Source organism: Zonotrichia albicollis, chromosome 37 (genome assembly GCF_047830755.1).
Source record: "Zonotrichia albicollis isolate bZonAlb1 chromosome 37, bZonAlb1.hap1, whole genome shotgun sequence".
Taxonomy (NCBI): Eukaryota; Metazoa; Chordata; class Aves; order Passeriformes; family Passerellidae; genus Zonotrichia; species Zonotrichia albicollis.
The window spans coordinates 3,512,026-3,538,682 of NC_133855.1; the positions used below are offsets into that span (position 1 = coordinate 3,512,026).

Sequence of the window (26,657 nt, forward strand, 5' to 3'; positions counted from 1 at the left end):
AGCCCTTTCAAATCTCAATATGCCCCTTGGACCCCGACACCTCCCAGTTTCTGAAGATCCCCCAAATCCCAATATAACTTCCCCAGGCCCCAATGCTCTCCAGTCCCCACAGCTGCTGCTGGCTCCCACAGACCTGCCCATAGCTCCACTTGTTCCCCCTTCACACTCCATGCTGGCAGCCACTATGAGCATCTTGCAGGTGGTGTGGAGCAGCTGCCATCCCTAGACCAGGTCTGGGGCGACTATGGGGGGTGAGCACCAGATCTGTCAAAACACTGCCTCCCCCAGGCCCCCCTGAAGCTCAGATTTCCCCCCAGCTGCTCACTGATGAATAACATGAGCGTGATGATGAAGACGAGGAGGAAGGTGGGGGGAGGGGTGAGAAGGGGTTCACCCCATGAAGCCCCCCAAAACCCACCAGACTATCCACAGTCGCCCCCTGCATTGCAGCCCCAGCATCATTCCCCTTTGTACTCCAACCCCTTCAGCTTCCTCAGATCTCAATAACCTCCAATATATTCCCCATACTGATGCACTCCAATCCTTCCAACCCCTCAAACCCCTAAACAATCCTCCAGATCCTCATATACTTCCCCAATCCCTGCAGCCCCCCAGACCACCATAACTCCCTATACAGCCGCAGACCCTGATATACAGCAATCCCTTCAGCCCCTCCAGACCCCCTAGACCCCAATAAGCCTCCTCAAACCCCCGTAACCCCCAATATACCCCGCGATCTCGATGCACGCCAGTCGTCCTCGCAATGTCTTTCCCCCGGCCGCGGCAGCACCGAACTCATTGGCCGAGAGGTGCCGCGTCCGGAAGGAATCCCCTTTGGTCGGCACCATCTCGTACTCCAGCTCCAGCCCATCGCCCTGGGGGGAAGATGGGGGGTACTCGCCCCACATTTGCTGAGGGCTACGCATCACCAGCTGCGGCCGCTGCACAGCACAGTCCCTGCAGCCCCCCCGCACACCCCCATAATTCCCCCGTGCACCCCAGTCCCTGCAGCCCCCAAATCCCCCGAGCCGGTTTATAATCCCCCAGACCCAAATATGCCCCCTCATCCTGATGGACCCCCACTCTCCAGGCCCCCCACACTCCCGACAGGGCCCGCCTCGATGCTGCACGGACCACGCCCCCAAGTCAGGCCACGCCCCCGAGTCAGGCCACGCTTCCTACGCAGCACCTGGACAGCGCGTCTGTGCCCGGTGGTACTGGGCAGTACAAGCCAGTACGGCGCCGTACGGCCCAGCAGCACCCCGTACACTCCAGTGTAACTCAGCACAACCCATCACAGCTCAGTATAGACCAATATAGTCCAGTACAGCCCAGTATAAGAGAGCATAACCCAGTACAGCCCAGTATTTTCCCCGAAGGAACCAAAACCAGGTGGTTCAGTCTGAGGAAGGGGAAGAGGAACAAAGAGAAGCATGTGGCAGCAGGGGGACGGCACGGGATGGGGGTGGGGGATAGGGAGGGGAAGAGGCTTGGGTGTCCCAGGGATTCCCCCCAGACTCTGGGAGTCTGCACCAGGGGGGCGACCCAGCTGTGTGGCCTGGTACCCCTTGCCAGCCCCCCGGGGACCCTTAAATCCGTCCAGGCAGGGGCCTCCCCCACCCACGTCACAAGGAGGTGGGTGGGGCAGTGGTGACAAAAAGTGATACCCCAAACTTCCTGTTTCTAACCCCAAAATCACCCAAAGCAGAGGCAGTGGCACGGTGGGAACTTGATGGGGAGCAGGGGGTCCCCAAAATCCCTCTGGGACTGGGGGGCAAGGGGTCCTTGGGTTGTGTGGAGGTTCTTTGGTCCTGGGGGAGGCCCCTGGGCCGTGATGGGGGTCCCTGGGGTGTGTCTGCCTGGGCTGTGGATGGAAGGGGTCTCTGGGCCCTGAAGGAAATCCCTGGAGTGTGTGTGTGAGGCCCTGGGGTGTGGACAAGGAGTCCTTGCACGCAGAGTGGGGATCCTGGTATTCTGGTGGGGTGTGGATGAGGGTTCTCTGGGCCCTGAGTAGGGTCTTTGGGATGGTGGTGAGGTCCCTGGGTTGCAAGGGGGATCCCTAGCGTGGTGGGGATCCCTGAGCCCAAGGTGTAGTCCCTGGGCCTCGAAGGGGGTCTCTATGGTACCAAGCCTCATCCTACTCTCTCTCTCTCCTACTGCATCCAGGATCTCCCCAGGGTGAGTCAGGATGTGCACTCCACTGCTGGTGACACTGGTGACACTGGTGATGGTGCCTGCAGGGGTCTTTCCCTATGGCTTCCACAACTGCATCCAGGCACCATGGGACCCTGGGCTGTTCCGCTGCATCCAGCGCTTCCTGAGCACTGTGGGGGCTGCAGTGGACGACCTTCCCTCCACTGCTACATCCCTCAACCTCTCTGTCAACATCTTGCGCCAGGTGCCCCCCAGTGCCTTTGCCCACCTGCCGCGGCTCTGCATCCTTGATCTGACCCACAACCAGCTGGAACTCCTGGCCCCAGGGGCTTTCTCGGGGCTGTCAGCACTGGCTCACCTAAACCTGGCCCACAACAACATCTCAGTGCTGGCCACAGGTGTGTTTACCGGGCTGGGCAACCTGAGCACACTGCGGCTGGACCACAATCCGCTACAGAAGGTGGCCCCCAGGGCTTTCCAGGCTCTGGCTGCACTCAGCACACTCTGGCTGCGGGGTGGCCGGCTCAGTGCACTGGAGACTGTGGCCATGGCTGTGGGGAATCTGACACACCTAGACCTGCTCGACCTGTGTGGCAACATGCTGTCCACACTGGGCCCGGGGCTGCCGCCCACACTGAGGGTCCTGTACCTCTGCAACAACTCCCTGGGAGCTCTTTCAGGGGCCACCTCTGCGGTGATACCCCCAGGGCTGCGTGTGCTCGACCTGTCCTACAACAACATCTCAGACCCTGCACTGCTCTCTCACCTGTGCCTGAACAACCTGACACACCTGCACCTGGCTGGGAACCCGCTGGACGTAGTACAGCTGCTGCGCGTGGCTGGAATCTCCCCGCGTCAGGTGGACGTGTCAGGGCTACAGGTGAACACAAGTGGCCTGGAATACCTGTGCAAGCAGCTGAGAGGACAGAGGCTGCAGAGGCTGCAGCTGCAGCACATGAACCTTACATCAATGCCCAAAAGGGCTCTGGCCGAGTGTCCGGTGCTGGGTGCCCTGGATGTGTCTGGCAACCGGCTGCGGCATTTGGGCTGCATAGGGCAGCTGCTGAACCCGAAGCAGCATGCAGCACTGCGTGAGCTGGTGGCTGAGCACAACTTGCTGCAGCGACTGCCATCGTGCAAAGGGACCCCAGTTCTGAAGCAGCTGCACAATGTGTCCCTGCGCTTCAACCGCATCTTAGTGGCCGGTGCGGGTGCTTTTGACAATGCACCAGCACTGCGGCAGCTGCGGCTGGATGTGAACGGGCTGGCACGGCTGCACCGCGCAGCGCTGCGTGGACTCCGCAACCTGAGGCACCTGCGCCTTGACAACAACCTGCTCACTGACCTCCTGCCCGGCTCCTTTGCTGACCTGCACCAGTTGGAAGACCTCAACCTGCGCAACAACCGTGTGGCCGTGCTCTTCCCTGGCGCCTTCAAGGGGCTTGACCGCCTGCAGACCCTTGACCTGGGCAGGAACAACTTGCGGCACTTGGCAGCCAAGGCATTTCAGGGCCTCCCGCGGCTTTGCCGGCTTTACCTGGACCGCAACCGGCTGCTGGAGGTGAGGGTGGCCGCATTCCAGCCGGTGCAGGTGACACTGGGCGTGCTGGACCTGCGTGCCAATGGGCTGCGCTACCTGAGCCGACACCTGCGGCAGCTGCCACCTTTCCGCTACCTACATAACCTCTATGACCTGAAGCTGCAGGCACAGCAGCCATATGGGATGCGTGTGGTCCCACAACGCTTCTTCCAGGGCCTCAGTGCCTTGCGCTCACTCTACCTGTCACAGAACTCGCTCTCGGCCATCCCTGCTGATGCCTTCGATGACCTGGCACAGCTGCAGTACCTGACACTGGCTGACAGCAGTGGCGGGATGGGCCACCTGCCTGCCGGCATCTTCAAGAACCTGAGCCAACTGCGCAGCCTGAACCTGGAGAGCGCAGGACTGCGCAGCCTTGGCCCTGAGGTCTTCGGAAATCTGACACAACTGAAGGAGCTGCGCCTGGCCAAGAACGGGCTGCGTACATTGGATGTGACTCTGGCCACCCGCCTCCCCGCCCTGCGCTATCTGGACCTGCGCAAGTGCCCACTGAGTTGCAGCTGTGCCAATGCCTGGCTGCCTGCCTGGCTGGCACGTGGGCCTGTGCAGGTAGTCTATCTGTATAACTACACGTGTGGTGAGGTGGGTGGGGCCTCCGCATACCTGCACTGCTTTGACACGTGTGTGTGCTACCTGGACATGGGGCGGTACCTGTTTGCAGGGACAGCACCGGCTGTGCTGCTGCTGCTGGTGCTGCCGCTGCTGCACCACCGTGGGTACTGGCGGTTGCGCTACCAGCTGTTCCTGCTGCGTGCCTGGGCACGTGGGCACTGGCGGCGGGAGCAGCGGCGCTACACCTATGACACCTTCGTGTCCTACAACTCTGGGGATGAGCGGTGGGTGCTGGAGGAGTTGGTGCCTGAGCTGGAGCGCGGAGCCCTGCGGCTCTGCCTGCACCACCGTGACTTTCGCCCTGGCCGCGCCATAGTGGACAACATCGTGGACGCTGTGTACAACAGCCGGCACACGGTGTGTGTGGTGAGCCGTGGGTACCTGCGCAGCGAGTGGTGCTCGCTGGAGATCCAGATGGCCAGCTATCGCCTCTTCGACGAGCTGCGCGATGTCCTTGTCCTCATCTTCCTTGAGGACATCCCCGAGGCCGAGCTCTCGGCCTTCCATCGCATGCGACGTGTGCTGCTGCGGCGCACACACCTGCGCTGGCCCTCTGAGCCCCCTGCACAGCCCCTCTTCTGGGCAAAGCTCAGGTGTGCCCTGAGTGGGGGGGAAGAGGAGGAGGAGAGGGAGAGGGGGGGCAGGGAGGGAAGCCCTGGCACATCTGGGACCCCCGGGGAAGTTCTCCCTCAGGAAAGAAACGTTCTGCCCCAGAATCACTGCTTTTTATCTGGGGAAGGTGTCCTGTGGAGTGGGGCTGATGGCAGCAAGGAGGAAGAGGAGAATGAGGAGAGGAAGATGGAGGACAGGGAGGGAGGCTGCCCTGACAGAACTGAGACCGCTGTGGAGGTCTCCCCTCAGAAAAGCAGTTTTCTGCCCCAGAATCACCGGCTTTTCTCTTGGGAATATGTTCTGCACAGTGGGGATGAAGGTAACAAGAAGGAGGAGGAGGAGGCAGAGGAGGAGGAGAAAGGTTGCTGGGAGAGAGAGAAGCTACTCTAGAGCAACTTATCCTGGTGTAATGGGGATCCCCAGGGACATTCCCAATCAAAAACATGTGGTTTTGTCTCAAAATCCCTGGTTATCTCTCGGATAGATGGTTGTTAATTGCTGCCCCAAGATATGCAGGATGTCTCTGTTTCGGCCCGCACGGCTTAAGAACGAGTCTGAACTCTTCAGTATTTGGTCTTCAAGTTGTTTATTAATTCTTATCTATAAAATTTTCTTTCTGCCCAGCCAAGGTCTGCTCAGCAAGGCAGCCAAAGGCACTCTGACTGCCCCTGAGGCGGTGTTGTCTTTCTATACTACGAACTACGTATAAGATATTTACACTTAATTCCCAATGCCTATCACCTATGTTAGACAGTGCACTCTAAACCAATCCCAAAGTGCCAGCATCACAGCAGAAAATGGAGAACAAGAAGAAAGGCTAGACACACCCAAGTTCGTCCATCTTGTCCCCATAACCCCCATACCAAAAATCCTAAAATCTACATTTTCACCCTGTGATAATATTATTATTATTATACTATTCAAACCTCTGTGACTTTCAGGTTTTCATACAAAGCTGGTAACTTGCTCCAGGGGTCATAATCAAATCCCCAGGTGTTCTGGGCTGTGTGCCAGGGTCTCCGAGCCCCCCGCTGGGGTCCTCAGCAACTCGGGACACCCGGAGGGACGTACTGAGTTCCGACAGTTATCCTCTGAGAAATGTGCAGTTGGGATGACAGTAATGAGGAAAAGGAGAAGGTGGAGGAGGAAAAGAGGGAAGCAAGATGGACGTCAATATTCAGACGCAGCAAATGCTTCATCATTCAGTTCCTTTTCCCAGCACGTGGGAGATGCAGCTCTTGCACATCTGGGTCACCCTGGGCACAGGCTGCTGCAGCTCAATCTGCTGCTGGGTCATCCTGGGCACACACTGCTGCAGCTGCTTCTGCCCCCAGCGACACCCCCATGGCTGGGAAATTCCAGCGGCCTACAGGAGGCACCCACCAATCCATCCCACCACACCCTGACCCCCAACTCAGCAACTCCCAAGCCCCAGGCAGGTCCCTGCATTGCTCCCACCTGATCCTCACCAGCAGCAGGATGTACTTGGCTTGGCTGGCAAACCAGAGCATGCTACAGGTGTTTGGGCTGCGATCACTGGGTTGTGCTGCCCAGGGAAGCCCTTTCGCAAGAGCATCAGCTGCTCTTCCAGAGCAGGATGTGGCTCTGCCTGCTCTGTCCCGAGAGACCGAAGCTCTGCTCAGCTTATCGGCCCTGGGGTGCTCGGGGAGGTGCCTCCCAGGCCCGACCCCAGACAGCCAGAGCTCAGCAGTGCCAGGCCGGGAACAGCCTTCCCTTACCTCTGGCCAGTGGGCACATGATGCTGTCAAGGGCCAGCAGTGAGCAATTGATGCTGGTCCCTCCCACAGCCCCTCTCTGCAGTCCTTGGTGACCTAGGCTCACCCCAAGTCCGCCGGGTCAGTCAGGCTCACCTTGGCCACACACAGGTTCCCAGCAAAGCCAAGAGTGGGGTCGGTTCCACTGCTTCACCAGGATCTGCGAGGACAAAGATGGCTGAAGCCATGGCTACACACACCCCTGGGGAGGTTGGTTGGAGCAACTAGCACCAGCGGGACCAGGGCTCCGTGTTTCCCATGGAATGGGTCAGTGGATCACACTGGAAGATGGGGCAGGAGTAGGAGAGGAACCTGGCATGCTGTGAGGATGAGTCAAACACTTGGACATGACACAAGGAGCAAAGCCAGGGAAAAGATCTGGAAGGAAGGGACAGAGTCATGGAAAAGAATCAGCAACCCCCATGTTTAGTGGTGGAGGATGGTACAGCTGGTTGGGTTTCCAAGGCTCTGGAAAAGCATCCAGACACCTGATTTACTCCCCTACAAGTAGCTATGGATGAGGCACTAGAAACAGGCTGAAGTGATAGCCAGAGCCTCCATCTGCCCCGGCAAATGTAACAGCCCTGCAAATTCAGGAAAGTACATGGCTGGAATTTAAATCTACTTGGCAAGTTTGCATCAAGAAACTGCGGAGCACTTTGACAGTCAGAGTCCTGGGGTATGTAATTCCCAACTCGGTGCTGAGTGGGACAGCCCTGGGATGTTATCTCAGCAACTTCCTAGCTTCATTTCCAGCACTGATTGGAGCAATACCACAGCCAGCAGCACTCACCTGGAAGATGGCATGGGAGTGGAAGGAGGCGGCGTTGGTCTTGGTGTGATGCTGCGCTGGTTTCTATTGCCCTTGGCCAATATCTCGAGGATCTGCTCTGGTGATGTGGGCTGGGACAGAACGGACACAGAGATCAGCACCCCCGATGCGGCACCTAGACACCCCAGTATCAGCAGCCCCAGGCACCTCAGGCTGAGGCATCCTGCAGCTCTGCAGGCTCTGTGACAACTTGGGGTAACATCTGCTGCCAGCCAGGAGTTGTGCAGGTGGCACCCTGGGATCTTCATACCCCCTGTGTCCTCAGGACAGGAGAGAGAGGGGGGGAGGGGAAGAGGAGGGAAGGGGAGCTTCTTGCAGCAGCCCCTGTGCCAGGAGTCACTCCCAGGCTGGGCTGGGATGAGGCAAAGCTTATCACCCTCCCTGCTCCCCTTTAGGGCAGTTTTTCTCCCTGTTTCAGCCTCTTCAATGCAGCAGAGACAAAGGAGTTGCCAAACCAGCACTGCTATGATGTGGAGTTTACCCTTGAACCTTCCCCGAACAAGCTTATAGCCCCATTCTCATGTCACTCCCCATGAGGTATTTCTGCTTTCAGAGCTTCTCATTCCTCTTGTTTGCATCCATCTTCCCACACCCCTTTGAAATCTCCCCACTGGCATGGCCATTCTAGTTTCAGCCAGGGCAGAGTTGCTAAAATAGAGTTGTTGTTTTTTTTTTTTTTTTGCAGTAGCTGAGGGGTGTTGCTGTGGGCATTTCTAGGAGGTTATTCAATACCATCTTATTTGCCAGGGGTAAGGGAAAAGGACTCTTTCTCCCGCATCTGAGAGGAAGGGGTTCCTTCTTTGAGGAGAAACAGTCGGCATTATTACAGACTTTCTGTGTAGATTCTTTGTCTTATTATGGTCTCTTAATGAGCTGTTGTCATTAATATAGTTTCTGTCACTGTTTTCTTATTTCATTTACTGTTTCCAGTAAATTGTTCTTGTGTTAAACTGTGATCTTTGTCTTTTGTGCTTCCAGCTGGAGGGGTCAGGGAAGCAAGAGTCAGTGTGGTTTCAGTATAAGCATTAAAGTATGGAATACTGTTCTTAAAACATGACAGCCTCAATTGCTGCCCAATGTGAGGCACAAAGGGTCGAGATAACAACAGATCTGTCTAGAGCTGTTTGAAAACAAATGTGATCTAAGCCTTTGTTGTATTATGTGCAGACCAATGTTTCTTGGTCTGTTCATGTGGGTGTGGTACCTAACCCTGTATGCCCTGTATGTATTGCCATATGTTCTTTTTCAGAGCAGGGAGAGAGGGATCAGGATTGCTTTGTTGATGTACTCTGGGATATCAGTTTATGACATGGTAACATCAAGGGCAATGAGGGTCATTTGGGATATGTATTCAGTGCTTCTCTCCTGCCCTTGCCTAGAGTGGAGTCCATTAATAATAGTTCCCAGCCTGTTCTTGTTGCTGTGTCTGCCAGGCCTCCTCAATGTGGTCTATACCATGTTTGAAATTACAAAAGAAATTTTCATAAAGACGATTCAGAGATCTTCCCTGAGGGACAATAGCCAGGAGTGGTATGAAATATGGGAGGACAAGGGCCAGTGTTTGGAGGATTTCTCTGCTCCAGTGGTTTGGAAGTTCACCCCTGGTAACTACAGGACCATGGTAAAGTGATAAAATTTATGAAAGAAAAATGCTGTAGTGACTCCAGAGAGGCACAAAGTTATGCAATGTGCTGGGCCCTGGCTACTATTTACCAGCCACTGTTCATCACTAGACAGTACCCTCAGGGGGAGGAGGAGGAAGGCAGAGCGACGGGCACTGTGGGCACTCCAGTTGCAGCTGAACCACAGGCACAACATATGCTGGGAGCAGCTGTCCCTATACACAAGTTATCCAAGACCAAATCAGTTTGCTCAGTGAGGGATGAAGACAAAGCAGGGTCCTCACAACAGGAGGAAGATCCAGATGAGGTTCAGGGTACACAATCGATGTGGCAGAAGTTTGTGTGAAGCCTATCATTGTTGTATACCATCACTGGCAGTGATGTTGATGAAAGAAGGAAAGCAAACAGTGCTTCAGGTGACTACCCAGTGTGGGAATTGGAAAGATAGAAATCTTCACAGGCTCAAGAGGGTTTGATTTACAGCCTAAGAAGAAGTCTAGATTGATGTGAAAGCAAGGTACACAGACATTTGTCGCAGACATTTTTTCATAGAAATCCTTTTTTTGGGATTTGTGCATCTTCTGGGAAGCAGAGCCCCAGAAGAAGAATGTAAACAATTGTTTTTGGCTGCTGTGAAATGTAGCAGGTGCCCCTGTGATTGGATCAGATTCTGTGTTTACAATTGGGGGCCAATCACAGGACCAAGCTCAGGGACAGATTCCCTGGATACAGAACTTTGTTATTTCATTCTTTTCTATTCTATTCTTAGCTTAGCAGCTTCTGCAACTTCTCTCCTTATTCTTTTTAGTATAGCTATAATGTATTATATGTCTTATATCAATAAATTCAGCCTTCTGATCATCAAACAAGATTCTCGTCCTTCTCTCACCATGGAGACCTCCTCAGGTCGCTGTAATAGACATTGAATAGAAGAATCATAAACTTATGCTTCTACAGTTATAAGCAAGAATATGTTTTAAGTATGAAACTGTATTAGATAAGATGATGAAGGGTTTTATAGTGCAATAATGTAGTAATGTGTTTGTAGAGAATAAGCTGAAAGTTTAGGTATTATAATAGAGACATATGTGTGTATATGTAATAAGACCTTATTGGACAAAAGTATCCGCATTGCAGGAGAAAGAAGTAAGGGGATAGGTTATAAAAACAAAACATACTCTGTGGTGACTGTCCATTGGATTAGAAAGTTATATACTGTCTTGCAACAAAGAACTTGTGACCATCTTAGACTTTGGCCGACTGCTTGCTGTCTTATAAATCTCATAGCCTTTGAGACTGATGTTATCTAAGCAATAAATCGTTCTCAGTCTGATCGTGGTACTGTCCCTTTGACTAATGAGACAACAGCTTCCACCCAGCTTTGGCAACATGAAGATCATCTTTTCTTCTCCCTACCGACCTATGCATTGTCTGTGGAAAGAATGTCCAACACTGAAGACAGATTTGAAAGACTCGAGCAAACCAGAGAGGCAATGTCCCATGCCCTGCCGGTATGGACCAGAGTCTCTGCTATTGGGAGCAGGCAAAATCCTGCTCAGAAGAGGGGAGACACACTATGCAGTAACCTGTGGTTTCAACTGTGTGACCATGGAGAGGACATGAGAAAGTGGGATTGAAAATCCATCTCTGCCCTAGCAGCATGGGTGATGATGTTATAGATGGATAATGAGATGACTGGCTCTCGCAATTAAAAGATAACTATTGTGCGAATATTAAGAAAAGCTTTAGTGATGTATAGTTATGCTATTGTAGTTTAGATGTCCTCTATTCTCCCCATAGTTCCCTCCCCCCCACCCTGTGTTGTGACCATCAGACAGCCTGGGTTGTCTAGGCCAGGTAAAAAGAAGGTGTGAACATGTCTCCCCTACCTGGGGCAGTTGGGAATGGAAAAGCTTGGTGCTTAGGGGGTGCAACATGGCAACACCTGATCTCCAATCAGGTTACAAGAAAGCAGTCTCCACCAATAAATGGCAAAGAAGAGCTGACTGACAGACTTTGGGAGGGGCCAGGGCTGACTGATGCAACCTCCAGGGGTATAAAAGACTGAGCGTCCATCTTGAAGAGGAACCAGCCACATGGTATGCACGGGGGCAGTTCCCAGTGCTGCAAATTTTTCCTTATGTAGTCCTTTGTTGTATTTTTGTTAAGGTTTAATAAACCTTTCTAAATTTTCAAAGTGAGCAGTTGTTTCTCACAGGTGAGTTGAGAGGAAGAACACCACCACAGAAAACTCATCAAGGATAAATCTTCTCCAGTTTCCACTGGGCAAGTCCTCAGACAGAATAGAAGGGCTGATGTTACTTCTGATCCTCTTGAAAGGACCTCCAGGTCGTATTTACAAGAAGCAAGCAGTAAGTACCATGATCAGAGAGAGATAGAGGGGCCCTGGCTCCATCCAGGTGGAGGAAAGGGACCATTGGATCTATACAGCAGGACCACAAGAGTACAAGGCTTTATTTGACATCATCACCTGATGTACCCAGATGCCATCAATATCTGCAGGGGTAGAATCCATCTGTGTTTCTGGGATGACAGAGGAATCCTAACAGCTGACTGTATTGGAAACTGAAGTGATCCTGACTGGAAATGAGGGGCAAAACCACATTGTCACTGGCCCAGTGGCCCCATGAATCCTTTGCAGACCTTACCTCAGGAGAGGATATTGTAGGGATACATCAGGAAAGACAAGGCAGCCCTGTCAAGTCCTATGTGATGAGTTGCAGAAGTTACTGAGGGACAAGATGAATCAAGTCACGTTGGAAGCTGAAAGCTGTCCAGCTGACTTTGGCTATTGCTGAATATCGCTGAATGAGAGAAATGGCCACTGACTCATGCATAACAGCAAATGCTCTGCAGAGGTAGCTGGACAATGGAAAAAGACCAATTGGCAGCGCACAGGGAAATCCATCTGGTTTACTGAATTGTGGCAAGACATTGCTGTGGCAGTAGCTCTCTGGTCACAGAGAGCAACAGACAACTTTTCCAGGCCTTTCTGGGAAAAGTCTGTGAGAAGATTAGAGAAAAGAATGAGAAACAATTCTTATCTTGCTGCACCTGTTGTTGTGAACATGTGGAATGTGTTATGGAGATTTGTTTACCAAAAGGTGGTTTCTTAATTAGCCAATGGTGATGGAGTTTGGATTGGAGGACCAATTAAGTCCAGGTGTATCATAACTGTCTATAAAAGGAATGGGTTTCTTCATAATAATAATGGAATAAAGAGATTGATCAGCCTTCTGTGAATGATGGAGTCAATGCTAATTATTACCTGGCGAGGGCCCACTGCTGCGACACATTGATGCCTGGGTAGAGAAGTTGGCTGGGAAAGTCCATCCTGTGGGTGCTCACGTATCCAAGAGTCAGCCAGCGAAGAGCATCACAACAATGGGCAGCGGATTGGGCTGCCAGGATTAAAGTGTCTCAGGTGGGTCTGGACTGGCCACACAAGGGCGAGTTATTTCTGGTTCAGTGGGCCCCTTAGGCATCTAAGGTCATCAGGGAAGAGATGTATCACGCAGATGCATCATGACTGAGGGGTGGACTTAATAATGGACACTATATCCTGGGTAATCCATGACTGTGAAATGTGTGCTGCGATCAAGCAGGGCCAGGCGAGTAAAGCCCCTGTGGTGTGGGGGATGATGGTCAAAACATAAATCTGGGGAAGCCTGGCAGAACAATTGCATCACACTGCTGCAACCTCTCCAAAGCAAGAGCTACACCCTGACAGTGGTAGAAGGTCTGACTGGATGGCTGGAGACCCATCCTCATGCTGGACCACTTCCTGGAGCATCATGCTGACCCTTGAAAAACAAGTCCTGTGGCAAAGTAGCAGCACTGAAAGTATTGACTCAAACAATGGGACTTATTTCAAAAACAGCCTCATGAACACCTGGGCCCTGGGAAAGCCAAATGGTACAATGAACTGTTAAAAACCACCTTGAAAGCAGTGGGTGCTGGGACCTTTAAACATTAGCAAAGGCCACCTGATCAGTGAACACCTACCAGGCTCTACCCAGTTGAGCTGGCCCTGCCCAAACAAAACATCCACATACTGGAGAAGGGGATAAAATACCTATGGCGCATATGAGAAGTGGGTTAGGGAAAACTGTTGGGATCAGTCGTGCCTTAAGCAGAGGCAAACCTATCCATGGCATTGTCTTTGCTCAAGGACCATGGGGCATTTTGTGGGTAACGCAGGAGGATTTGACTTTGGGTGAGAATAGTCTGTGATGTTGAATTGTATAACACTGGATGCTGAATGACACTGCCACTGTGTGCCATAAGTCCCATTGCCAATGAGGATGGATGGCTCTAGATACACCAGTCATGAGCTCCTGATGCTGCAACCAGCCAACAGCACCACAGCCCTCCTGCCCTGAGAGGCATCTAGAATGGACAGTGTTGGCCAGGGTACAGCTCCCAAGGCAGAGCTGAAATCACTGCTATGAGCTGAGCTGCCTGCCCCTTGCTGAGATTACCCTGTGGCTGAAGGACTGCCCGAGACCTCTAGAAAGTTGTCTCTTGCAGGACCTCTCTCTGGGAAGGCTGGGCATCCAGGTCAAGCCATCAGACCCCTGACCAGATGCCAAATGGGGGGGGCTTTGATGGGGCCATGACACCCCTCTGTTCTTCATGCAGATGCAGCTTCTCCCAGGGCGAAGGGGCCGCACAACTTAGCTCCTCTGCACAGCAGAGGATGGGTGTTAACTGCCTCTCACCAGAGGCTTTTTCATGACACACCCAAAACCTCTCTCCCCGCCCCACCTTTGATGTGAGGGTCTGCTGGAGTCTGGCAGCTGATAGCCCTGGGGCTGCAGTCTCCACTCAGAAGGTATTAGGCTTGTGCTCTGCTAATGTCCTCAGCCTTGAGTTGTTACTTTCTCTTATCTTTAGCAGCAAGCAGTGTAGGCCCTCAGTCAGGGCCCTATTCAGGGCGAGGTGGTCTTCTCTGCAGCTTTTGTAAAACAGTTTTACCATAATAGGCAAAAGTTCTTCATGAAGATGTTTAAGCCATAAACTATAATATTTCGGTCTCCAACACACAGCACTCCAGGATCACAACTGGGCCAAGACTTGGTCCAAATTTTTTCTTGGGCCAATGCTGTGGTAACTGACCCTCTGAATGAGACAGCAAGTGGTTGCCATGGCAACAGGATCTACTACAGGCTTCAGCTCATGCCCACGGCAACCACTTATAGTAATGGAGCCGCTCCAGGACTGGTGTCAGCCATGGATCTTGGTGATGGGCTTGGAGTGACAGGATGGGATAGAATGGCTCCCCCCGACAGAGAGCAGGTTTAGATCAGCTTCCAGAAAAAAAATCTTCCCTGTGAAGGTAGTGAGGTCCTGGCACAGGTTACCCAGAGAAGCTGTGGCTGCCCCATCACTGGAAGTGTCCAAGGCCAGTTTGGACAGGGCTTGCAGCAACTTCATCTAGTGGAATGTGTCCCTGGCCATGGCAGTAGGGTTGGAAGTAGAGGCTCTTTAAGGTCCCTTCCAACCCACACCATTCTCTGATTCTGTGATTCCATCAGTGGTGTGTGATGTGGTAATTAGGAGTGTCTTGGGCAGAGCAACCACAAAATGAGTTTTCCACTGTGGGGGTAGAAAGGAGGGAGCAGCAGAACTGCCTCCTTGGACTGCTGGAGGGCACATTTTGTCCTTTTTAGGAGATCCACTGACAGATTCCCTTGGGAGTCAGTCCTGAAGGGAAAAGGAATCCAGAAAGGTGGAGATTCTTTAAAAAGGAAATTTTAAAGCTCCAGGAGCTGTGCCCATGTGCCATAAGACAAGCCAGAGTGGGAAAATGACTGGTCTCGTTAAAGAGAGAACTTAGGCAGAAACTCAGGGCAAAAAAGAGCATGTGTCACCTCTGGAAGGAGAGGTAGAAACCTTAGGGGATTATAAGGATGTTGTGAGGTGATACAGCAAGAAAATTAGAAGGGCCAATGCCAAACTGGAACTTAATTTGGCCAGTGTGATTGAAGTTAACAAGAAAAGTTTCTGTAAATCCCTTGGCAGCAAAAGGTGGGCTCAGGAAAGTCTCCATCCTTTGTTGGGTGCACAGGGCAGTGCTGTGTCAGGGAGGAGGAAAAGGCTCAGTCTTTAATACCAAACCCAGTTGTCCTAGGATGCTCAGCTCCCAGGGCTGGAAGTTGGTGACAGGGAGCTGAGTGAAGCCCCTGAATCCACTGACTGGAGGAAACAGTCAGTGACCTGCTCTGCCAATGAGACACACACATAAGTACCTGGGCATAAATGAGACGCACCTGAAGGAGCTGGAGAAAGAGCTGGCCAAGCCTATTTCACTCATTTCTCAGCAGCTCTAGTAAACTGAAAGAGTTCCTGTTGACTCAAAATTAGCAAATGTGATGCCCTTCTATGAGAAGGATTGGAAGGAGGATTCAGGGAGCTCCAGGTCTGTCTGAGACGTAGGGTTAGGAATCAGAGCAGTATTGATTGGAAATAGATATTTACATTATATATATTGCTTAATATTTGCTGCATTTTACTGCGCTAACTGCCTGTAAAGGGAAGACGGTGTACGTGTGAGAGCAATACAAAAGAATGCAAGGAGGTGTGATAAGGGAAGGATGATGTTCATCAAAACAGGACAAAGTTACAAGACTATCAAGACAACAGTGCTTCTCTGACCCCCAAACCAAATCAAACCAACCTTATGGCTTGGAATGTAATCAAAGAATCAGTAAGTATGCACTAGAAGACAGGGTGAGAAGGTCAAATCTGATGAAGACCACTTATTTCATCCCCCTGCGACCCTCAGGATGACCACCAGAGAAAAGTACGCAGGTGCAAGGGACTGATAAGTTAATTAGCAAACAAAGCAGGACAAGGTGGAGCCAGGAAATGAATACGCATAAATTTTCTGCAAAACCTAATGTATATGTAACATTTTAGAGGATAAAAAAAGAACACCGAGAGTGAGTAGATGCGCACGCCTCTGCAGAAGTATCGCACACGTGCCCAGCCAAAAAAAAATACATAACTACTTTATAACTCGCTTTGTCTTTTAGAGTTTTAGAGGCTTTCCATGTATCATGACAGCCTAACCCCTGTACTGGGGAAGGCCATGGAGCAGATCATCCTGAGTGCTATCCTACACATGTGCAGGACAACCAGGGAATCAGGCCCAGACAGCGTACGTTTGGGAAAGGCAGGTCCTGTGACAGAATGACCCACTCAGTAAATGAGGAAAGGGTGGTGGATGTGTATTATAGACATCAGTAAAGCCTTTGACACTGGAGGAGCTGGCTGCTCATGGATTGGACAGGGGCACTGTTTGCTGCATGAGAAACTGGCTGATGCCCAAGCCCAGAGAGTGGTGGGGAATGGAACTAAATCCAGCTGGGGCCAGTGTAGCAGGACATGTTCCCTGCCACAAGAGCTTGCTAACTGGTGAAATAAATCAGTAAACACCTCTTGTCTCGCAGTTATTTGGGTGTCATGGAAGCGGCACTTCTACCTGAATATAAATATCTGGCTGTGAAAGCAAGATTGTGCAAAGATAAGCTGGAATTTCTGACAGAAACTTTACAATCTATTAAAGCTACACCAAACTTTCACAAAGTAGAAGTCTTCTGCACATTCCCTGGAAATGAGTGGGGCAATGTTGGGATGCTGGTTTTGTGGTTACTCTCTCGAGGGTTGAGTGAAAGGACTCTTAGCACACTCTTGCCAGTTTGGTGGTAAGCTACATTGACTCCTCATCTATAGTATTTCTTTCCTAGCTTTGATATAGGTACCTTAATGTTGTGCACCGTTTTATGTAATCAACTAGTACTGTTGTTTTATACTGTGTAGTACGTAACTCTGTTCAAGACCTTTTCTCTATTATCTCCTGTCTATTCAATAAATATCTCATTTTATATATACCTGATTTGCCACTCTTGCGAGCGACAGTGCTTTAGGTGCAGGCCACTGAATTCAAGCTGTACCCAAAAATCTTACCCTAAGACAGGGCTTGTCTGAAGCTCCCACTCTGTCCATTGCACCCAATTACTTGTCGGTGACTCCAGGAGTCAATGCTAGGTCGAGTCCTGTTTACCATCTTTACTGGCGACCTGGACAAGGGGTTCAAGTGGAAGTGTAAGTAAGTTCACAAATGACACCAACTTGTGTGGGAGTCTAGATCTGCTGGAGGGCAGAAAGGCTCTGCAGAGGGATCAGGACAAGAAGCTGAACCTGTCTTGTCCCCCATTGGGATGCCTGTTGGGTAGGAATCATGCCCCAGCTGCCTCTACCTGAGGGACCCACCCTCCCCCAGCCCATCTCCCCCAGGAGCTTTCTCATGAGGTTTTCTCTTGCTGTCTCTCCCTGAAGTGTGAGTGATGGAGCAGCCCAGGGGAGCACCTGGGGTCAGCCAAGGCTGCCCATCCCAAACCTCCCCCACTTTCAGAATCCCAGGCTGGTTTGGGTTGGAAGGGACTTCAAAGGTCATCTCGATCCACCCCCTGCCATGGGCAGGGGCATCTTCCACAATCCCAGATTGCTCCAAGCCCTGTCCAACCTGGCCTTTGACACTTCCAGGGATGGAGCAGCTGCAGCTTCTCTGGACAATCTGTGCCAGGGTCTCACCACCCTCACAGGGAGGAATTTCGTCGCAATATCCCATCTAACCCTGCCCCCTGGCAGGTGAAAACCCTCACTCTCCATTCTGTCCCCTGACAAAGACCCTCCCCAGCTCTCCTGGAGGCCCCTTTTTATATTATATATTATATCTCTATTAGATTTATGCCTACATACATATCAGCCCAAAAAGTGGCTCAGGCAGTCCGTGACTAGTTGTGGCCACCTGGGGTAGCCCAGGTGTGAGGGAATGTGCAGATCAGGGGGTGTGGGGGAGTGAGCAGATCTGTGGGTTATTTTAGAGAGCCTCAGGAAGTCTGGGAGGGTCCTAAGCGTTTATAGGGTGTTTGGGGAGGGAGAGCTATGGAGCATTTTGAGGGCATTCTGAGGGTATTTGGGATCTACCAGGGAGTCTGCAGAGGATGGAGGGGTTCTCTGGGGTTTTGGGAGGGGCTACAGGAGTGTATACTCCAGGTCCCCAAAGTCCTCTCAACCTGTTCTTCATGACAGGATTTATCTGCGCCTGTCAGGGAAGTTCACCACACAGACCCTGTTCCCGATTCCCATGAAATTTTGACGTGCGCAACATGCAGGAATGTTTTTCCTGCAATTTCCCTGGCTCCAAGAGGGAGCCCGGAAATGGCAGGAAAAAGTAGGGGGGGTGGGGGGCGCTTGTCCATCCCCCACATCGGCCATTGCAGTTTTGATTCAAATTTTAATTAAAAGCTGAACTGGTGCTGATACTGCAACAGGATCAGCGTCTTTCTCTACATTGTTGTCATCACGCCAATTCCCAGGAGACACTCGAGGGGCGCTTGGAGGCCAGCTGGGGGTGCTTGCGGGATCATTAAAGGGTCTGGAGGGGCGCTTAGGGGTCGGAGAGGCAGCTGGCGAGCACTTGGGGGTCAGAGGGGGGGGCATTTTGGGGGCAAGTAGGGGACGGGCGGACGTCGGGACCCGGAGGGGCACTTGGGGGTCAGGAGAGGGAAAGTGGGGGTACTTACGGGGCCCCGGGGCGCACTCACGGCTCAGGGGAGCACTCGGGGAGCAGCTGGGACGGTGCTTAGGGGACAGTCCCGGCCCTGACTGGCCTCTCGCGGGTCGCGGGGCATGACGGGAACCGCAGTCCCGGCTCTATCGGCGTCCTACGGGGCCCCGCGGTCTTTCGGGAGTTGTAGTCCAGGAAGTGAGTAAACTGGCGCGGAACCAGTGGCGAGTGGGAGGCGAGGGGGGGCACGAGGGGTTTTTGGGGGCGAGGGGGGAGCTTGTGACGCCCCCGTGACCCCCCCCCAGCGCCCTCAGGGCCGGAGGGACACCAGAACCCCCGGCGCCATGTCGGCCGTGTGAAGGTGAAGACAGGTGAGCCCCACTCCCACGGGTTTGGGGGTTCCCCGCCCCGATGCGTTCAATAAGCCCCCAGGCGCCCCTAGAGACTTCCCAGTCCCCACAGACCCCCCAACGCTGTCCTGGGAGCCCCAAAACATCCCACAGACCCCGGACCGTTAAAGACCCTCCAAAGCCCATGCGTCCCCTCAAAGTCCTTCCTGGACCCCCGATACCTTTCACAGATTTTCCCCAACGCTCCTAGAGTCTCCCCGAAAAATCCCATAGACCTCTTCTAGATGCCCTGAAGACACCCAGTGCCCTCCCAACCCCTCCCGATTCCCAGCGCTCCCGATAAACCCCCCAAATCCCTTCCTCAGCCTCAGAGCCCCTCCAAACGCCCCACAGACCCTCAGGGACCCCCTAGAGACACCCAGCACCCCGCCAACAGCCGCTTTGGAGCCCCCAGAACCCCCCAAATGCTCTTGGGGACACTTTGGGGGAGAAGGGATTTGGGGCAATCCCAAAGGTGGGGTAGGTAAGGGAGGGAGTTTTGGGGGTCTCCCCACCTCCCTGGAGCAATTTTGGAGTGTCATTGCTTTATTGTCCCCACCATGGGTTGGGGGTGCCCAGGTGGGCATTCCAGGAGGGTCTCAATGGCCCTGGGGAGAGAAGGAGAGCAAATGGGGAGTTAGGGGGACCTGAGGGAGGCACAGGGGCAGATCCCTGAAATCTGGGGGCGGGGATGTCCTACCGGAGGCGTTCCCTTACGGCCCGGCGGTGGCATCGCAGCATCCAGAGGAGGGGGTCCCCAAGAGGGCCTGGGGGGGCTGCATGTCAGAGGAGATGGCTGTCCCACAAGTGTTCCCCCAGCCTCACAAGGGACTTGCTGAGCCAGAAGTGTCTCCCCAAACCACAAGTGCCCCCTCAGCCCCTCAAGTGACCCCTGACCCACAATTGCTCCCCTTGCCCCTGGCCCACAAATGACCGCCTTGGCCCGCAGGGGAACCTCTAGGCCCACCAGTGACCCCTCTGACCCACAAATGCCCCCAGCCCCACAAAGGTACCTCATGACCCTCAATAGCTCCCAGCCTTTGAGTGACTCCCTGGCCAACAAGTGACCCCCATGACCCACAAGTGACCCCGTGACCCTCAAGTGACCCCCATGACCCTCAAAGGCTCCTCTGGTGCCTCACCCAGTGGCGGCTGCCACGGCGCCTCCTGTAGGGCATCATGTGCACTGCTCCGGATTGGCTGTGGGGCCTCACGGGGGTCACGTGACCTGAACCCGGGCCCTCCCTGGGGCGGGGGCTCAGGAAGCGCCTCCCTTGCAGGCCCCAGGGCATCCTGGGAGCTGCGTGACTTCCAATATGGGGCACACCACAGAGCCCCGAGGCAGTCATGTGACCCCTGAAATGGCTCCTGCAGCAAAGGCTCATGGGAGTCTCGCTTCCCAGGCGGCGCCCCCTGGTGCAGAGGTGCACAGCAGCTGCTGCTGATTTGCCGCAGGGCATGGTGAGAGTCGCGTGACTGTGAGTATAGTGCCCCCTGCAGGGTATCCAGAGAGCTGCTCCTCATTGGCCAGAGGGTCTTGCGGGAGTCAGGCGGCCTCCAACATGGATCCTGCCACAAGGGTTCCTGGGAGACAGCCTGGGGTGAAGACGCTCCCTGGTGCTTGCAGAAGTGTCTCCCGATTGGCCATGGCGCCTCAGGTGAGTCACGTGACCTTCCCGGCGGCACTCCCTGCAGGGAACCCCGGGGAGCAGCAGAGCCCAGCAGGGCCCTGCACACCAGGGGCGTGTCCAGCGCTGGCTCCTTCCCTCGGCACCGCCCCAAGCGCCATTGGACGAGGGGGTCATCGAGGGTGGAGCTGCTGGGGGCGGAGCCAAGCAGCGCCTTTGCCCTTTCCGGCCCGCGGGGGCGGGGCTTGAGCAGGGCCTGGCTGGTGGGGGGGAGGAGAAGGTTGGGGAGGGGCGAGGACCCCCCGAAATGCTGACCCTGTACTGCCCCCGTGGGACTGGTGGTCTCGGGCGGAGTTTGAGGGGCTGCGGGACGCACTTATGGTCACAATGGGGTGTCTGGGGCATCACCTGGGATCGGGTGCGGTAGCTGAGGGTCCCCGAGGCGTGCCTGGGTCTCACCGGGGCAAGGGAGGGGATTGGCAGGCGCTTAGAGGTCTGGGGCGGCATTTGGGGGTCTGGGGAGCACTCTGAGCCCGGGACAACACTGAGGGAACGGGGGAGCAGACTGGGGCCTCCTAGGGGCGCTTGGGGATCCCGAGGGGCACTTGAGGCCGGGCTGCTTTCCCACCTCCTTTGCATCAGGCGCTCCGTTCGCTGCTCCAGGCTGAGCTTCTGCGGGAGGTATGCGGGAAGTGACGCGGGGCCCTCCCGAGCCCCCAAATTCCTCTCCGAGACCCCCCCAAATTCCCCCCTCGGTCCCTTCCGGAGCCCTCAGGCCTCACCCGCTCCATCGCCCGCGCTCTCGTTTGGTTTGCCCCGGCGTTCCGAGCTCGGGCGCTGATTGTTTCAGCGCGGGGACGGGCGGGCGCTGCCGCCAATGGGAGGCCGGGGAGGGGGAAGGCGGGAAGCGGCGGCGCCGAGCGCGGCCGGGCAGGGGAGGGGTCCGTGGGAGGCTTTGGGCATGCGCGGAGGCGTTTGGGGGCTCTGGAGGCGCTGAGGGATGCCCTGGAGTATAAATGGGGGTCCCGGGAGGCATTTGCGGCTCTGGGGCGCTGAGAGATGCGCGGGGAGTTCTGGGCGTTAGTGGGGTGGTTTTGAGGGTCTCAGAGAGGTTGTTTGGGATTCCCAGGGAAAGGTTTGGGGTGGAAGGAGGCTGGTGTGGTTCTGGGCATCCTAGAAAGGACTTGGCGGTGCAGGAGGGTCCCAGTGTGGTTTGGAAGGCTCTCGGGGTGGTTAAAGTGGCGGAGAGCTGGGATCCCGCTGACAGAGACCCCCCGATATCCCCCATGGACCCCCCTCCAATTTCCCCTAGGAACTCCAAACCCTCCCAGAGCCCGGCAGGACTCTCTCAGCTCACCTTACATCTGTAAGCCCGTGCAAGGGAATGATACCAAAACTGGCTGGCAAATAAACTTTCTAACACCATTTGAAGCATTAGAAAGCAAGCGTTCTTTGTCTGCGCAGAACACACTGAAGGATTTCTCCTTTAATCTGATGTGTGCAATAAAACTTTGCCACAGGGTATGGTCCTGGAGGGACCACGAACAGGTCTCTGGTTCGAATCACATTCACGGAATGCTTCGATATTACACATGACCTTTCCTTGAATGTTTTCCTTGGGCATGTCCAGTTACATAACTTGACAAAAGCCCCGCTATATTCCTCATTACCTATTTGTCCACTGGCTCCAGCTGTGCTTGTGATCCTCTGTGCACACCTTTACATCCTTCCAGCTTTTTTGCCAGTTAGTCTTTAAGCTCCATCCATCGCCTTCAGGGTGTCATGGTTGCCCAATTATCCCATAAAAAAAATCCAAACAATATTTAAGGTAGCAACAATTTTATATGAATAGTTTAAAAAATATATAAATAAGGGATAATTTGGTTCAAATAATAGCGCATAAGCAAAAACAACCGCGGGGTACGGAGGGCAAGGTTCTTGACCCTTGCCACTTCACGTACAAGCTTGCCAAGTGAAAGTCACCCCTTTTATGCCATGTGCAAACGCCATCTCTCCTATTTTCGGTTCGTCACTTTTCTGTCTCCGCCTTCATTACCACCTTCACCACGCATGCGCCACCACTCGGTTTGGTGGTCGCACAAGTCTTTGGGGGTCGTCACTGATGAAGGCCCTGTAGTTTTCTTCGTTGTCCTTTAATTCACCTTTGGGTTACACATGCGCACCGAGCCAGTACAATGTAAGCCAAGACTAACGTATCACTGCATCTACATATCAAAGCAATAAGTCTCTTATAATTAGCATTTTCTTGGACCCAACCAGGTTCTTGGTCATTTTTAGCAACTGTATCTTCAGTTTCTTTCCTGTGGTCCTTGAGAACATCTCCTGGGAAAGGGGGGTGGGTGGAGCCCCTCCTTTCCCTCTCTTCTTTGGCATTACAACTTTTAACTATTAACTATTTTATTATTCTCAAATATTAATGACTGTATCAATATTAATTATTGTTTCAATTTTTATCAGCACGAATCATACCTATTTACCACAAATCCCCCATTTCTCTTTTTGATCATTACGATTCGTGCTGTATTTAAAAGGCTGTGCCCTGATATCTTTTATATTTTTCAGAATTTTGGTTTTCTTGATGTCTCTTTTCAGCTTCAAACTTTTCCAGCATTTATTAATTCCAATTCTGTAGCAATTCTTTGCATCAATCTCACAAACAGATTCTTATTCAAGGCTGGCAAATCCCAATCTTTGTAATACTGTTTTAGCTGTTTATACAATTCAGCCAATTCTGTTGACTCTTTTCTCCTGTTCTTTTCTCTATTTCCCTTTGTTTCTTTTTCTTGTTTTATTTTCTCTTTCAATTTTTCTTTTAGTGCCCGATTTCCCATGCCTGTACTTGGATTCCTTCCATTATCATCTCTTTCAAAACAAACAAATCTTTCATATTGAGGGCAAATTTGATCACCATGGGGGTAAGGAGCTTGTCCATTATATTTCAAATTTTTTCTCTATCCAATACATCTTTCCTTCCTTAATACAAACATCTATAACACTGCTCTGATTGTAGCAGGCAGAACTAACATACAGGTGTGTTACAAACACAGATTCCACCTCGTCCTTAATCCACACAGGTTGATTGCAATAACCACAAATGTTGAAACTGCTGGGACTTGGTTTTTGCTCTGATTGCTTTTTCATTGCCGAAACTCTGTTCATTGTGGCTCTCTGGCTTTGGCCAACGGCCAAGGGTACCATAATGATCACAGTGAAAATAATCCTTAGGAAATCTACCTTTCTACCTTTCCCAAGGCCCCTTGGGTTGCAACCAAGGGCTGAGATACCAGTCTTCTCGGTAGCAAAGGTAATATCCCAGGATCTAGTCACCGGTGCTTTTAGCTTTTTTGGTACCCATAGCCCCACAGAGTTTGCTTGTCTCCTTTTAAATGCCATTTCCCAGTTCTAGCTGGTTAAGAAGCAATAATTAAAACAAAAAGAACAGTGAAAAGATTAGGCCAGAATCCCATAAACCTGTATTTTCCAAAATTTCTGGGATGTGCCAACCACAATAAGATTTTTGTAATTATTTTCTGCTTCAAGGGCGGGGAGTTCATTAAGTCGCCGCCTCCAATAGGCAAACTCACAGCACCAATATGCCCCTGCAATGTGCCTATTATGTGGTATATAAACTTCTTCTCCACAACAACTATCAATTTTGAGACACTGGTCTATAAAATTATGAGTTGCTCCTTCTCTTATTTGTGCTATAGACAATATAGCAAGAACCAATTGATCTAAGTTCCCTATTATTGGAATATGTATCCCAATATAACCAGTTAGATGGTGCCTAGGCCAGTTCTGACCCTCGCTGCTTGGCCAAAGGCAGCACTGCGGTGTTTTACCCCAGAGATACCTTGGCTGGCGGCAGAGTGCAGCGGGGCACAAGACAGGACTCCGTTCTCCTCAGGAGAGAGCTTCTGGCGATGGTGAAGATAAGTAAGGAGTGGATTCTGCTAGAAGGTTGCCAGATGTTTATTCCATGAGTACAGAGATGTCTGCACTGGGCCACTGCTGCTAACAGAATGGAGGCCGCATGGTCTCATTAACATTTTAAGCTCAGGACAGGGGAAGGGGAGGGGACAGGTGAGTCACCAACCAGGTGAAGGGGGCAGGGTCTCAAGGGAGGATGACACTTAGACAGGCCAATGACCCCCAGGCCTGAGGAGCATCCTTTGAAATCGACGAATCACACGACGCCTTGCTGGTATGTTAGCCTGATTGACAGGGCACACTCAGCAAGGGGGCGAGGGGGAAGGGAGAAGGTAAAACAGGATATTGCAACACACCACAACATCTCCCCCTAGTTTTGTTTAAAAAGAAGAGGACTGTGTTTATGGTGCAGAATGATTCTACTGAGGCTTCCAGGTCATCCACTGGAGCACTGAGGGCTTCCAAATGGTAGACCTCAGGAGGGGGAGATGAGCTTGAGATTAACTTGAGAACCATGCGTCTGATTACTCCAAAAACAATGCTAAAAACTACAATAACTACAACTAAAATAAACAGCACTAAAATTACAGTTTTCAGAATAGATCCCAACCAGCCCGAGAGTCCCCAGCCTTTGAACAGTCCATTCAGCTTGTTGTCAGTTTCTCTGTTGATGTCTGAGAGCCTTTGTCAAGGTAGTCCATACGTGGTTTGGGCTGTGGTACTATGTAGGAGATCGCAGGTGGGATGATCACGAGTAGGACGAGAAGCAGGCTCGGTCTCATGGCATCTCGAGGCTTCACACGAACAGTGGGATCTAAACTGGTACAAAAACTTGAGACAAACATATATTACAAACTATTCCAGATAGGAGGCTTAAATGGAATTTCCTCCAGAGAACGTGCGCGGTGTTTTCTTCTCCAGGCAGCGTGAGCAACCTGGGGCGCTTCTGCAGATTTCTCTGAGACTTTGGGAACATAGGGCTTTACCCATTTGGAAGGAACCCACCTTAAACCAGAGGGGGTGGACACACAGGCGTATCCACGTCCCCAAGTAACCAATTTGTAAGGTCCCACCATTTTCCAAGTCTCAGGGTCCTTTACTAAAACTGGAGGTTTTTCTTTTATCAACCTGTGACTGCTCCCCCCAAAGTGGCGTAGGATGGGTGGGTTCAGGCTGTCAAAAGAACAATTCAGAAAATTGATTGTGAATAGTGCCCTGGATAACCGGATGTGGGGAGGTTCTACCTTCAGAACCTGTTGTTGCTGGTCCAGGACCCTTTTAATATCACGGTGAGTTCTTTCTACAATGGCTTGACCTGTAGGGGAGTAGGGGATGCCAGTTTTATGCTCTACTCCCCATTGCTGCAGGAAGCTCCTGAATTCCTTGGATTTATAAGCGGGCCCATTATCAGTTTTCAGCTCCTTGGGGATGCCCATGAAAGAAAAAGCCTGTAATAGGTGCTTAATAGCATCAATAGATGACTCTCCTGTGTGGGCAGAAGCATAGACCGCTCCAGAAAAGGTATCTACACTAACATGAACATATTTCTGCCGTCCAAAAGCCTGTATGTGTGTTACATCTGTTTGCCACAGTTCACAACTGTTCAGTCCCCTTGGGTTTGCTCCCGTACTCACTGTAGGGAGTGCATGTTGTTGGCAATTTGGGCATGTGGTCACAATCGCTTTGGCCTGTTCTCGAATAATGTTAAACTGGCGAACCAGGCCAGGTGCATTTTGGTGGAAAAGCTGGTGGCTGATTTTTGCCTGTTCAAAAACATTTGGGAGAGTGGCCATCACTGCAGGTGCAGCAAGAGCATCTGCCCTTCTGTTGCCTTCAGCGATAAACCCTGGCAAGTCAGTGTGTGACCTGACATGCATCACATAA

At 52.3% G+C, this 26,657-nt stretch overlaps 2 protein-coding genes and 1 long non-coding RNA gene across 7 annotated transcripts; 2 read left to right on the plus strand and 1 right to left on the minus strand.

The window, feature by feature from the left end:
• Window positions 1-1,610: 1,610 nt before the first annotated feature.
• LOC102071037 (uncharacterized) lies at window positions 1,611-5,832 on the plus strand. Its single transcript, XM_074531622.1, has 2 exons — window positions 1,611-1,721; window positions 2,167-5,832. Exon 2 carries the CDS (start codon window positions 2,189-2,191, stop codon window positions 5,366-5,368), a length of 3,180 nt encoding a protein of 1,059 aa, XP_074387723.1. The 5' UTR covers window positions 1,611-1,721; window positions 2,167-2,188; the 3' UTR covers window positions 5,369-5,832.
• On the minus strand, window positions 5,487-21,763 carry LOC141726660 (uncharacterized). 5 transcript variants are annotated; one of them, XM_074531627.1, is made up of 5 exons: window positions 21,605-21,742; window positions 21,451-21,494; window positions 7,547-7,656; window positions 6,850-6,913; window positions 5,487-6,069 (listed from the first exon to the last, which is right to left on the minus strand). In XM_074531627.1, the coding sequence occupies exons 1-5, from the start codon at window positions 21,611-21,613 to the stop codon at window positions 6,063-6,065; spliced, it is 234 nt and encodes a 77-aa protein (XP_074387728.1). In that variant the 5' UTR covers window positions 21,614-21,742; the 3' UTR covers window positions 5,487-6,062. The 5 variants fall into 5 exon arrangements, with proteins under 5 accessions (XP_074387728.1, XP_074387727.1, XP_074387725.1 ...); XM_074531626.1 differs by lacking the exons at window positions 5,487-6,069; window positions 6,850-6,913; window positions 7,547-7,656 and adding exons at window positions 19,171-19,802; window positions 19,895-19,970; window positions 20,337-20,923 and having other exon boundaries at window positions 21,605-21,762; XM_074531624.1 differs by lacking the exons at window positions 5,487-6,069; window positions 6,850-6,913; window positions 7,547-7,656 and adding exons at window positions 19,171-19,802; window positions 19,895-19,961; window positions 20,337-21,082 and having other exon boundaries at window positions 21,605-21,762.
• On the plus strand, window positions 19,035-22,263 carry LOC141726663 (uncharacterized). Its single transcript, XR_012577739.1, has 3 exons — window positions 19,035-19,176; window positions 20,598-20,852; window positions 22,135-22,263. It is a non-coding gene; the product is annotated as an uncharacterized LOC141726663 (long non-coding RNA).
• The last annotated feature ends 4,394 nt before the right edge of the window (window positions 22,264-26,657 follow it).